The following is a 14,702-nucleotide window of genomic DNA, read 5'->3' on the forward strand; positions in this document are numbered from 1 at the left end:
ATTTATCTAATGAAGCTTTCAATAAAAAGAGAAACTTATAGTTTGAAAAGCTAGATAAAGAGCTCAGGAAAAACTTGACTTAGTGTTTTGTCTGGAATGTGGCACTCTATGCAGCTGAAACAAAGACCTTGAGAAGAACAGACAAAAGGAGGCTGGAAGCACTTCGGATGTAAGTGTGGAGGTGTATGTGTTTAGCTAGGTATGGAGAGTGGCTAAATAAATAGGTGCTAAGGAATAGGGGAGAGAAGTAGACTAGGAAAAATAAAGAAGAAATGCCTTGTGATGGGACGATTTCGACGTTGATTAGTGTGTGGGAGAAGAATGATTCTGTCTGCCTCTCTGTTCAGCTTTGTACTTCTCTCTTTTTTCCCACACTGCCTGCAGTGTGTGTGTGCGCGTGTGTATTTTTGTCCAATTTTTTCTTCCATTTCACTTTCACAATTCATTTCCTTTGAACGTTGATTGTGGACAGTCTGTCTTCACTACACTTACTTTTCTGATTGCCATTCTTAATCTCTGACTTATTTACTGCCCCTTCTGCCACTTTCTTATTTCACATCTTTTAAAACAGTCCTTCCAAAATTTATTGTTAATCTTTCTTTCATTTTCTCTGCCTATAATTTTCTTAGAATAATTTTACTTGGTCTTTTAAAATACATTTTGCAACTGCTCTGTAGAATCTACATGTTTCATCATACAACTGAAAAGTGAAAATGAGGTAATAAAAATGTAGACCAATTCTATATCTCTTTATCTGTATCTCTTGTTAGCGAATCCATTACAACACACATCATATCTCTGATCAGAGGTTGCTGTAAAACATTATTTCATGAATCGACCTTCTGTTTCTAATGACGTAAACTTCTGTTGCCATTTGATTTCCCATTTCTTTTGATTTATTTCATTGCTCCTGCTCAACATATAGTGATCAAGGTAATAATTCATTGTCACATAAATAAAAATTGGAAAAAGCAACCACTCATATACAGCCAACTGACGTGTAGCACACAGACAAGTGACAGCACAAAGACGTAACTAGCTTTTGACATACCACTCATTCTCCAGTGTAAGTGCACACACACATACACACACACACACACACACACACACACACACACACACACACAACTGGCTGTGTCTGCACCAACATGGTGAGCTTATCCTCAAATACGCTTTTGTTCCCTAACTTAGAATTCACGTAACTGTAATCAGTGTTTTTACAAGGGGACTTTGAAAAGTAAGTTGCACATTATTATGGAAAGCCAAGTAACTTTTACTGAATGCTGGACCACGCTTCCAAATGGCACAAATAGATGACACTATTTTTCAACATAATCCACCATGCCTTTGTAAACAACGATTGGAACACTCAAATTCGTTCAATTCCTCGATGACAGAAATCTGCTCTTTGGTCACAGAGCCAGTTGAGAACCATTGTAGGAAAGCCCTCATCATCAGAAAATCTGCAACAGCTGTGAATCAGCTCCTCAAGTTATCTGGGTATCATTGTCTGTTGTCGATGTCAGTGACCTCACATCTTGGTCAGCATCGCCCCTGTGTGGGCGACGTTGGTCAGATTGTTGGTACTGATTAACTATGGATGGATGCATCGTCCATTTGGTCCATATGCTGCCAGAATTTCATGGTGAATCAGCATGCAATTTAGAGTTTTTGTCCACAAGAATCATACTGTCCCACATACTTCAACTATGAAATTCGTTGCCAGTTGCTGTGTCATTCCATTCCCACACAGTTTAAGTCTACATGTTTTATAATTGTAATCTAATTTTCCTCAAAATGACCTGCATGTTGTATACATATTCTTTGAAGGCATAATTTGCACAGGAGAAAGTCACACAAAGTCTGACTGACAGATTGTATTGATTTGATGAAAGTCTTCTACTAGTTAGACAAATAACTCACCGTCCATACGCGAGTTGACAACAATGGGATATGGTGGTAATGGCCCTATGCTGTCCAATACAAGCACATCCTTTCCCTGATCCTGCAAGTATCTTTTATTGTAAGCAAGTGTATTTGAATCAACAGCTGCTGCCTCTGCTTGTTTAGTCAACACCATCTGAATGGATTGGAGATGAGATCCAGATTCTGTAAAAAAGGAGAAAAAAAAACTTTGTTTAGATCATCCTCATCTACCACCATCTTCATCTATTATTGTACATCTCTCCACATTAATGACACCAGCTACTTCATCCAGTATCTTTCACAACTCCTGTCCCTTTACTAAGTGGGTCTCTGCTTATCACTGAACATCAATATTCCCAGTGTCTACGATCTTGCTGTCATAGTACATTACCTCTTATTTTCATGTTGACTCCAAATATGGTACTTCCTTTCTTATAAATACAATGTACTACACCAGTTTTCATAATTTCCCTTTTTGTTTGAAGATCAAGCGTTCAGATAATTTGTACCTAACAAAACTGTTTTGCGAACCACTTTCCAATGCTGCATCCATCTGTTTCCATTATATCTTTTAGCAACACTGTTAACTAATCATAAAAAAGCAGCCCCTTTATCATAGAGTACCATCATGGAGAGTAACAGCTCAAACCCCATTCTCTCATGTCTGTCACAGATTTTTACGATGATCTAAATTGAACAGCTTAGCCATGATTCTTCCTATAGCACCCAGAGCGGTATTCTGTCAACCACACATGCTATGTATGACTCTGGACCATTCATGTATAACATCTACCTCCAATTGATACCCCTATGAACAGCCGAGGTGTCCTGTGACATGCATGTCTCTTTCTAGCATATATGATGTGTACTAACTCTACTGTTTAAGAATGACATTAAAGTAGTTGTTTATTTGCATGAACAGCCTCCAGTGAACCAACACAAAGATCAAATTGTATCATCCAGTTGTAGAGCACATAATGGATTTCATAAGCTGTCTTGAAATATCCCTAGCACTTCCTGAGCATTCCGTCTCACACACTATTCTTTGTCACTATCCTACATCTTGCCTTTTATTCTAGCCCTAGTCTTCCTCGTGCCTCTTCAGGTCCTGTTTGGCTTTATTTTCTTTAGTAATTTTTTATCTCCCAATTTGTACAGATCTCCCTGTCCTCTACACAGTAACATCAAGCTACACTCTTGCATCACTGCATACATTGAAGAGAACTGTGACACACAGAGTAGTTTATATGACCAGTTTAGTCAAGCAAGAGTATCACAGATATGGCTTATTTTGTGTGTGTGTGTGTGTGTGTGTGTGTGTGTGTGTGTGTGCGCGCGCGCGCGCACGCGTGTGTGTGTGTGTGTGCACACGTGTGTGTGCGTGCGCATGTAATGGAAATGTTAGCATGTTTACTCCATCAAACGCTACAATAACAGGACAGTGCTGTCTCACACAATACAAAATTTTCCATACAGGAGAGAGGCATACTAGCAATAGCAATTGTGTTGCTCAACTTATGCTTATATGGTTACTGTAGGATCTATAACATGTGTATAAATTTAGCAGAATATTTACATTTTGAGAATAACTATTTATCATTTACATGTTTCATGAATCATAACTGCAACCTTTCACTATGATGTGGAATGAGTCGAGTTTACAATTACAGTACATCTTATCAGCAGAAGATACCCAACGTACTGAACACATCACACACACACACACACACACACACACACACACACACACACACACAAAGAGAAAAAGAGAGAGTGTGTGTGTGTGTGTGTGTGTGTGTGTGTGTGTGTGTGTGTGTGTGTGTGTGTGTTGTTGCTGTTGTTTTCAAACTGTGATGTATTGTTAACAATAAACTTTATAAAGGAGTAAATGCACTGTGAGACCATAGTCATTCTGCGTAATTGTTTAAACCGTTGACAACCATGAGTCTGCCAGTGGCCACAGTGGAGTCCTATGCCTGACATCGTGTGCCTGCTAGTGGCGACTGGAGAGCTTCACAGCTGACATCATGGCCTGTCTGTCCTGTTGGTGAAACATCCATCTCTTAGCATGTGGCAGTCAACATGTTAAAGAACTTTATATAAGTGTTTCTAGACTAGACAGTACACATTATCCTTATTACATGCTTCTGGGCAACAAACACTCTTCTTCCTCAATGATAAGTTACACCAGTATATAATGCCATATGATATTAGTGAATGTAAATAAGAAAATTAAGTCAACTTCTTTACATTTTCATCTTTCAAATCTCTAATGCAAAAGTTGCAGAGCTAAGATGTTTATGAAGATCTGCAACATGGGACTTCCAGTTTAGGTTCTTATCAACATAAGCACCTAATAATTTAGAATATTTTCTTTTATTTATTATTTGTAGTGGTTTGATCAGGCCTTGTGCAGCATTGAATTGTGTGATTTATGTTTTATTTAAATTCAGTAACAGTCCATTTGAAACTTCCAAGCAAATATTTTCATTTGTCAAAGTTACTCCACTATGCTTAATTATAATAGTTGTGTCATCAGCAAAGAGAATTATTTTGGTTTCTTGCATATATGATGGAAGATCATTTATATATAAAAAGAACATAACAAAGACTCCTCTGGTACTCCTTTGGTGATTATTCCCCACTCCGAAGATAATGTTTCATTATGTACCTTTCCTGAGTTTGTTAATGCAACACTGCAGCCTTATAGTTAGATAAGATAAAACCAATTATCATCAAGATGTCTAATTTCATAATACTTTAGTCTCTGTAGGAGAATACCGTGACCTGCAGAATCAAATGCTTTTGTCAAATCGCATACAATACCAGTTGGCAATAATTTATCATTCAAATTTTGTATTGCATGATTTGTGGATTGAATCTGTTTACATCTGCTTAAGTAACAGATGTACTGTTTCCCATATATGTTGTTGTTGTTGTTGTGGTCATCAGTCCTGAGACTGGTTTGATGCAGCTCTCCATGCTACTCTATCCTGTGCAAGCTTCTTCATCTCCCAGTACCTACCACAACCTACATCCTTCTGAATCTGCTTAGTGTATTCATCTCTTGGTCTACCTCTACGATTTTTACCATCCACGCTGCCCTCCAATACTAAATTGGTGATCCCTTGATGCCTCAGAACATGTCGTACCAACCGATCCCTTCTTCTAATCAAGTTGTGCCACAAACTTCTCTTCTCCCCAATCCTATTCAATACTTCCTCATTAGTTATGTGATCTAGGTCACAAATAATCATTTCAAAAAACACAAGTTTCAGCTTCTTGTCAGAAGCACATCATTGTAACTGTTTCAACCACAATGGTAGAAGGATGTTCATGAGGAATAAAACAGATCCTCTATCTTAAAACAGATGCAGGCCAAAGAAAGAAATAATATGTTTTAGCTCTTCTGTAGTGTGTAACAATTTAATCTGTCGAAACACCAACTAACAGAATCATGAATCATTTACGATTTAAATCTGCTGTTCAGTATATAAGGTAAGTAATATTTCCATACGTGCACATAAAGACAAAAAGAAATTACGTCCACTGCTTAAGTATGAGTACATGTTATAAATTAACAGAAACACACAGAAAATCTGGAGTACTCACGCAATGTATTTCCAAAAAATGTAGAGTTTTCACCATGTTCTTTCAGTGTTTTCAATACTATTTTGTATCCACTTAATGATTCTTCAGTGCTGTACGCCCATGTAGAACCACGAAGATCCAACAGCTCCTTCACATGTTTCCTGAAATGACACATTGTTTACAACTGTAATAAAACAGTGTAATGCTTCATTGCCTTCTGGAATAATATGTTGCCCATTACTAAAGTATTTATACTTCACACTTAAAGAACTGTTTCAACAAACTTGTAAAGCTCTACACAGTGTCAACACAGTGGCCAGTAAAGCTCCTTTTGAATAAACCCCACAAATTTATTGGCTTCCTGCATTTGCTTGGTGACTGAAAAAGTTTAAAATAACAAACATGTTCTATGATTTACTATCATAAATCATATTACACTTAATTTATTATAAATACAGTTCTTGTGAAAAACAATTTGCATTAAGACTATGAAAGCCCATAAGAAATAGTTATTTCCTGTTTCTTACAGTCATCCTCTCTTTGACAAAACATTTTTGAGAATAAAGATAAGCTGTGACATATTATCTGCTAACTGTTTTGTTATGTTATCACACTTACTGTTGTATATTCTTACCTCCCCTATATGGTGAGTAGCAACTGCCCTTTTTATAATATTGTCATGGTAGTGAACAAGACAAATCCTTATTGTATAAAACATTTATCAATATTAACATAAATATATTTTTGCTGGTATTTCCACCTATGTACAAGCAGTGCTTCCCACATTTGTAGTCTGCAGTGGGCTAATGACTTCAAAAATAATTTTTCTACTCTCCAACCTCCCCCCCCCCCCCCCCCCCCCACACACACACACACTTTTCACTATGTAATGTAAACTTGAGTGGAGAAGGTCTGTCTCCACTAACAGACAGCAGAGTCACTGAATGACTTTTTATTCGTCCAGTTTTATCATAAAGCACCAGTTGTACAAGTGATACTGAACAGGCCAAAATGAAGACACAGTTATATTTACTATCAGCAAAAAAGAAGTGAAAGTAAGTAGGTTCACGACACCCGCCCGGATAGCCACATAGTCCAACGCGCTGCTTCCCAAGCGGGAATGCATGCTTGTCCCTGGTATGAATCCGCCTGGCAGATTAGTGGTGAGGTCCGATGTGCAGGCCAGCCTGTGGATGGTTTTTAGGTGGTTTTCCATCTGCCTCGGCGAATGTGGGCTGGTTCCCCTTATTCTGCCTCAGTTACACTATGTTGGTGATTGCTGTGCAAACACTGTCTCCATGTATGTGTACACCATAATTACTCTACCACACAAACATTTGGGGTTATATTCATCTGGTATGAGATGTTCCCCAGAGGGGAGCGGGTTCACTGGGGGCCAAACTGCACAATAACCCTGGGTTCGGTGTGGGGCAGCGGTGAGGTGGGTGGACTGCTGTGGGATTGTGAACCGCTGAGGACTACAGGGGACAAAGCCTCTCCATCGTTTCTAGGTTCCCGGTTCAGTACACAATACCCAAGTAGGTTCATATGCTCAAAATCTAAGTTAATCAGTAACTGTTTAAGGACATATCAAAATAAGGACACCATAATACATAGTAACAGCATAATAAATTGGCATATTAAAATTGGGAACCTATTCTTAAAATTTATTTTTCATATTCAAAACTTCTTTTACAGAAATAATTTGCCAGTCCCCAAGAAGTAATCCTTACTAAATAAGATAGTTTCATAAATGGATAAGCATGAAACATTCAAAACACCAAGCACTGTAAAGCATAGCTTACAGGACTTCATTTTTTAAAGCCACAAATTATTCTTACAATTCATTTTTTTGTATTCTACAAACAGTTTTGCTATGAAATGAGTGTCTCAAGGAAATGGTCCTATATTGGAGCAGTGAGTGGAACTGTGCACAGTTGGTTTGCAGTACCTTGTTCTGCATGTTGTAGAATTTAATATTCTCATAATGTAGCACAAGGATGAGAGTATCTTTGACAAGTTATTCACATGCATGTCTCATTTAAGTCCTGCTGAACCCACATATCCAAAAGTTTTGACACATTTATATTTTCTAGAGAATCATATTTGATCTTACTTGAGTAGGTATGTGGCTAAAGGGCAGAAATAAATGAAAGTTGATGTACACAGATAGTTCTGTATTCACAGTGACTTATTTTTGGTGAACCACTCAGAGTTTTTTCATAGAACTTCCTACTATTGACCACAATATATCTTGGCTGGATCCACTGCTAGTGTCATCAGCAGGTGGGATAAAGAACTCATACATTCAACAAAATCAAGACAATAAAAACAGTCCTATGAATGAGCTACCAGATACACCATGTTTTATTAATGGTTTACTGGAAAGGAAGAAGTTGTTTTCTTGTTTTATTCTGAGTGTTTAACTTGTACTGAAGTGATACTTCTGCCTGCAGTTCCTTAGGTATGAACACATCCAGCAACATGCTACAATTCTTACACCTTGTCTTTGTAATTTTTTGACCAACAGTTTATGGCACAGTGTGCTGAAGGCTTTTCAAAGGCCTAGGAAAATATCTGCAGCTACTTTATGTTAATCAAGGGATTTTAAGCACAGTCAAAGAATTCATAAACTACTGTTTGAGTAGATTTAGACTTTCCAAAGCAATGTGCCTCAGGTTACCCAAATGTCAAACATACAGCACACACATTCCTCATTATTGTTATAAAGCCACCTGAAGATGAAGGTAGAATATCCAAAATACAGAGTGAAAGTATAGTATAATAAATGTGACTGGTTATAGCAATTTGTATTTTCAAGTGATATCAATAACAAAGTCAAGCCAAATTTAAAATGAAGATTTTGTGTCCTGTGAATATGTAAATAATAGTCTCCACCTATTGGAATCAATTAGCAAAATGCATAATTAATACATCCAAACATGTAGCAACATTCAAATATCCATTTGGGTGAATTTGTGCAGACCAAATTATGGTAACTATCACTATTACTTTGCATGCTATGCTCTTGAATCTAACAGAAGTGAATTTAGAATTAGTTCTTACAGATAAAGAAACACATATTATGTATACACCATCTCACACATTTTAACAAACATTATTATTATGATGTGTTATGAGATTTAGGTTTTATTCAAACTAGATTTATAAGCAGTCTTCTCCTTCAGTTTCAGCTGCTAAGAAATACGTGACTGCCATATTTCTTTTGATGAAGATCCACATGAAAACAAATACAAAAACAAAATCATTAACAGAAACTGGACCATTTGGAAAAGAATTTAATAGATTTTTTCCACAGTAAATGAGTCATTAGTCAACCAATCCACAACAGAAACAAAGCAATCAAGTAGTCAATGATTTAACACTAAGAAAGTGAAGTCAATTTAATCCATCAGAAAGATTATCGTCATGTTTTATGAGCTGCAAAAGGTATTCTTTTTGGTGATTACTCTACAAACTGTAAAGCAAGAACTGACAAATATATTCCTAGTCTTCTAGAGCAGGGGGCCAAAAATGTACAAGAGATGTTGCCTACATTGCAAAACAAAGAAAAAATTTCACCATACAATGTTCCTTTTCATAAAGGTCCTTTGGCAACAGAAAACTGTAGGATTTGAACTACACAGTATCAGGAGCAAATTTCTGCTATTAATCATATTTTGATCTGCTGACACCCACATATTCAAGGAAAGTGATACTTGAAATCTTTTAGAGTCCACTTTTAACAAAGCAAGCTAAAACAATTCCATGTACTATATGTACTATATGTAGCATTTGACCACATCTGCCAAAAAGTTAATCAGACCATATATCATACAAATTCATTATTCAGCTGATAATGTTCAATATTCTGATTAGGACAATGTGTTCAGTTTTCTGCAAATGATACTGATTAAAAGTAAAGGATAACTAAAACTATCATAATGGCATGTAGAGGTAGTCTCTGACTGAGCTAAACAGTTGTTTTGGAAATATTAACACCTAGCATTAGAAAGCTTGGCATCCAAACTTTACAGTAACATATTTTAATTTTCTGGAAACTAATTAACTTAATAGATAATTAGTACTGAAATTCATACACACCCAAAATTACAGTTGCCTTCTGTGATGTTATACTTGTTTATGTCACAGATTTACCGCTATACTTTTTTTTTCCCTAATTTTCTGGACTGAATGACACCCTTTATTAATCAATTAAGCTACACATTAAGAATTTGCAGAAACTATCAGAATTTCAAATATTAGAACTGTACTCATAATCAGGTAATTTGTAGTGGACACATACAAAATAGTTCTGTAGCCTTTTATAATTTACCAATTAACCACCTACTTTGCAAACCAAGACATTCATGGAACACATAGTTTCAACCATAGAGTTTTATAAACAAATACACAGTTGTTAAAATCCAAAAATATCATTACGCCAGTTTATAAATAACCCTCCCAATCCAAAGACCTTCAGTCTGCGTATCACAATCATCACCACACTAACATCTCTTTATCAGTACCCACAATCATGTAGTAAAAGTCGGTGTCTAGAAAGTACTCTTAAGTTTACAATGCAAGTTTGTGTTCATTTGTATCAAGTTTTATATATGAACTGTGCTCCAACTAACTGTGCTGTATTAACTGTGACTTTAAAGATGAAGAGTTTCACGATGAATGTTGTCACTGATACGTGAAGAAACTGGCCAGTGTCCCAACCAAAAAGTCAACTCAAGCATAACTGCGTGAAATAAGTGAATCTAAAAACAGTGGTGTTGTGTCCATTTATGTTTAACAGCAGTCAATACCCAAAAAGAATTTTCAGTTTTGAGACTACAAACTTGCACATTACTGGGAAGAAGAAATGTAAGTGACTATTAACCAGATTAGTACCACCACACATTGTTGAAATTATAGCAATCACAGGGGAGTATTTTGCAGGTCTTTCAGAATCACATAGATACAATATACTCAACAGATAGAATATACTGACTGAAAAAGGGTTGGGCGAAATGGATTGACTTAAAAGAAGACTACAATGAGAAAAAAAGAGTCAGGAAATGCAAGACTAATGGTAGTAGAGATGACTTAAAATATTTGCAGTATCTGTTGCTTGCATACTATTAGAAAGAGCAGGTGCCAAGAATATAGTTCTATCATTTCAAAGAAGATTGCTTTTAAAATTGAATGATTCACTATGGTATGTTCAATAGCCATCACACTTTGCCAAAAACCTTCTCAATGCTCTAATCTAACATGATTTCTTCTGGTAAACCAGAAAATTAGGACATGTTGAGCCATTTAAACTAAGTTTCATGGAACACAGATCCCATAAAAATTGCAAATAATATATCTATGGTGAGCATAAGTGAAAACCAGAGACGTTTGAGTGAGTGACCATTTGTGCTCCCATGCTTGCTCGTCATCACCTATAAAACGAACAATACAGAAATAAGAATCATGAAAGAAGGTTGTATACATGGAAGAACCCTGGAGATACTAAAAGGTATCAGACAGATTATATAATGGTAAGACAGAGATTTAGGAACCAGGTTTTAAATTGTAAGACATTTCCAGGGGCAGATGTGGACTCTGACCACAATCTATTGGTTATGACCTGTAGATTAAAACTGAAGAAACTGCAAAAAGGTGGGAATTTAAGGAGATGGGACCTGGATAAACTGAAAGAACCAGAGGTTGTACAGAGTGTCAGGGAGAGCATAAGGGAACACCTGACAGGAATGGGGGAAAGAAATACAGTAGAAGAAGAATGGGCAGCTTTGAGGGATGAAGTAGCGAAGGCAGCAGAGGATCAAGTAGGTAAAAAGACGAGGGCTAGTAGAAATCCTTGGGTAATAGAAGAAATATTGAATTTAATTGATGAAAGGAGAAAATATAAAAATGCAGTAAATGAAGCAGGCAAAAAGGAATACAAACGTCTCAAAAATGAGATCGACAGGAAGTGCAAAATGGCTAAGCAGGGATGGCTAGAGGACAAATGTAAGGATGTAGAGGTGTATATCACTAGGGGTAAGATAGATACTGCCTACAGGAAAATTAAAGAGACCTTTGGAGAAAAGAGAACCACTTGCTTGAATATCAAGAGCTCAGATGGAAACCCAGTTCAAGCAAAGAAGGGAAAGCAGAAAGGTGGAAGGAGTATATAGAGGGTCTATATAAGGGCGATGTTCTTGAGGACAATATTATGAAAATGGAAGAGGATGTGGATGAAGATGAAATGGGAGATATGATACTGTGTGAAGAGTTTGACAGAGCACTGAAAGACCTAATTTGAAACAAGGCCCCAGGAGTAGACAACATTCCATTAGAACTACTGATAGTCTTCGGAGAGCCATCCCTGACAAAACTCTACCATCTGGTGAGCAAGATGTATGAGACAGGCGAAATACCCTCAGACTTCAAGAAGAATATAATAATTCCAATCCCAAAGAAAGCAGGAGTTGACAGATGTGAAAATTATCGAACTATCAGTTTAATAAGTCACAGCTGCAAAATACTAACACGAATTCTTTACAGACGAATGGAAAAACTAGTAGAAGCCAACCTTGGGGAAGACCAGTTTGGATTCCGTAGAAACACTGGAACACGTGAGGCAATACTGACCTTACGACTTATCTTAGAAGAAAGATTAAGGAAAGGCAAACATACGTTTCTAGCATTTGTATACTTAGAGAAAGCTTTTGACAATGTTGACTGGAATATTCTCTTTCAAATTCTAAAGGTGGCAGGGGTAAAATACAGGGAGCGAAAGGCTATTTACAATTTGTACAGAAACCAGATGGCAGTTATAAGAGTCGAGGGACATGAAAGGGAAGCAGTGGTTGGGAAGGGGGTAAGACAGGATTGTAGCCTCTCCCCGATGTTGTTCAATCTGTATATTGAGCAAGCAGTAAAGGAAACAAAAGAAAAATTCGGAGTAGGTATTAAAATTCATGGAGAAGAAATAAAAACTTTGAGGTTCACCGATGACATTGTAATTCTGTCAGAGACAGCAAAGGACTTGGAAGAGCAGTTGAATGGAATGGACAGTGTCTTGAAAGGAGGATATAAGATGAACATCAACAAAAGCAAAACAAGGGTAATGGAATGTAGTCTAAGTCGGGTGATGCTGAGGGAATTAGATTAGGAAATGAGACACTTAAAGTAGTAAAGGAGTTTTGCTATTTGGGGAGCAAAATAACTGATGATGGTCGAAGTAGAGAGGATATAAAATGTAGACTGGCAATGGCAAGGAAAGCGTTTCTGAAGAAGAGAAATTTGTTAACATCGAGTATAAATTTAAGTGTCAGGAAGTCATTTCTGAAAGTATTTGTATGGAGTGTAGCCATGTATGGAAGTGAAACATGGACGATAAATAGTTTGGACAAGAAGAGAATAGAAGCTTTCGAAATGTGGTGCTACAGAAGAATGCTGAAGATTAGATGGATAGATCAATAACTAATGAGGAAGTATTGAATAGGATTGGTGAGAAGAGAAGTTTGTGGCACAACTTGACCAGAAGAAGGGATCGGTTGGTAGGACATGTTCTGAGGCATCAAGGGATCACCAATTTAGTATTGGAGGGCAGCGTGGAGGGTAAAAATCGTAGGGGGAGACCAAGAGATGTATACACTAAGCAGATTCAGAAGGATGTAGGTTGCAGTAGATACTGGGAGATGAAAAAGCTTGCACAGGATAGAATAGCATGGAGAGCTGCATCAAACCAGTCTCAGGACTGAAGACCACAACAACAACAACAGAAAACTCCTATCCAAGATTGTTACATCTGCCAACAATTTAACATAACCAAATTGCTTAAGATCAACCTCAACGAAAAGTTAAAATTTGTGAGTAACAAATTTATGCTTTATAAAATATTATTCTGTTCCCTGATGCATTAATTCATTGCGTTCTGATGACCCCATCATGAAGGAAAAACTTCAGGAATGTTTAACAGATCAAGGTATACATTAATAAAGCAAAACAGCTGTCAGAAGCTGCATTCTTAACAAATTGTGATTAAATCCCAAAGAACTGTAAATATGTACAAAAATTAATAATAAAACCACATTTTTATTGCCTATGAAGCCACGTTTATTAATGTAACATTAAATACATCTGCTGCCTTTTCCAACTTTATAATATTATTTCATTAGTATCAGTATTCCATTCCATTGATTTTCAAGTTGTATGGACATCATGATATTGGTAACATCTATGCATCGAAAATTAGTAAGTTATTTATTTGTAGGTATAAATACCACACTATTCATCACTCTCTGCTTCATAAAATCTGATCAAAATGATGGTAACCATCAAGGCACTTGGGGCAATAAATATTAGATTCCGGTACACATTTTCGTGTATCAGTGCTATGTTTTCAGCCGCATTAGTCTGGACACCTAACTCCTTGTCCATGTTTACTGCAATCTCGTAAATGTGATTTCAGATTTTCTCACAGGAAATAACCCAAAGAAGTGATGATGTGTGACTTGATGGACCAGGGAATGGAATCTCATTCTACACTCCAGCATCAAAGAACATAAGTTAAACATTTCCACACTGAAATGATACAATACTGCATCCTGCTGAACCAGTCAAAGTGCTTATGCTCTAACAACTCAAGCAGCAGATGATAATCAAGACAGAAACTTAATGCATTCTTTCATAAAATTAACAGTCTGCACTTATTCCAGACACATTCAAGGCTCCATCTGTATACAGTTTCCCAACTGCTCATTTACCATCTGCATTTGTTCAATAGAGAATTCCCTACTTTCCACTTAATTGTTACATCTTTTCAGAAAATAACCCTATACAGAACAAAAAACAGCAAAGTGTATCAAGATATCATATATAGCAGTCAGAGGAAGACATAAAAAATAATGCAAAAGCAGAAGCTTGAGGCTTGGTGGAAATAAGAACCATTCTCCAAATTTCATCATAAATTTTGTAGTCTGTACATAAAATGCCAGTAGTGCATGATATAAGAAAATTGAAGTAAAACAGCATGGGTGCAATGAATTCCTGGCATTTGTACATCTAAATAGTAAAACATCAATACACAAGGAGATGTAGATTACTCCATACCAGTGAACTCGCACATTTTCTGTAAATTATAAAAACCTGTAGTAACTTGGGAAGACATAACCAAATTGATATGAAAGCTGAGTACCACA

The 14,702-nt window shown here is 36.7% G+C and overlaps 1 protein-coding gene across 2 annotated transcripts in view; it reads right to left on the bottom strand.

Moving 5' to 3' along the window:
• The window catches only part of LOC126411141 (uncharacterized), a 160,462-nt gene that overhangs the window by 1,364 nt on the left and 144,396 nt on the right, over window positions 1-14,702 (bottom strand). Inside the window, exons 4-5 of one of the 2 annotated variants that reach the window (XM_050081341.1) lie at window positions 5,539-5,678; window positions 1,924-2,109 (exon numbers count right to left, since the gene is read on the bottom strand). In XM_050081341.1, the coding sequence (XP_049937298.1) occupies window positions 1,924-2,109; window positions 5,539-5,678 (326 nt within the window). The remainder of the gene's footprint in view (window positions 1-1,923; window positions 2,110-5,538; window positions 5,679-14,702) is intronic. The other variant, XM_050081342.1, reaches the window with a different exon arrangement.

Source organism: Schistocerca serialis, chromosome 1, assembly GCF_023864345.2.
Source record: "Schistocerca serialis cubense isolate TAMUIC-IGC-003099 chromosome 1, iqSchSeri2.2, whole genome shotgun sequence".
Classification (NCBI taxonomy): Eukaryota; Metazoa; Arthropoda; class Insecta; order Orthoptera; family Acrididae; genus Schistocerca; species Schistocerca serialis.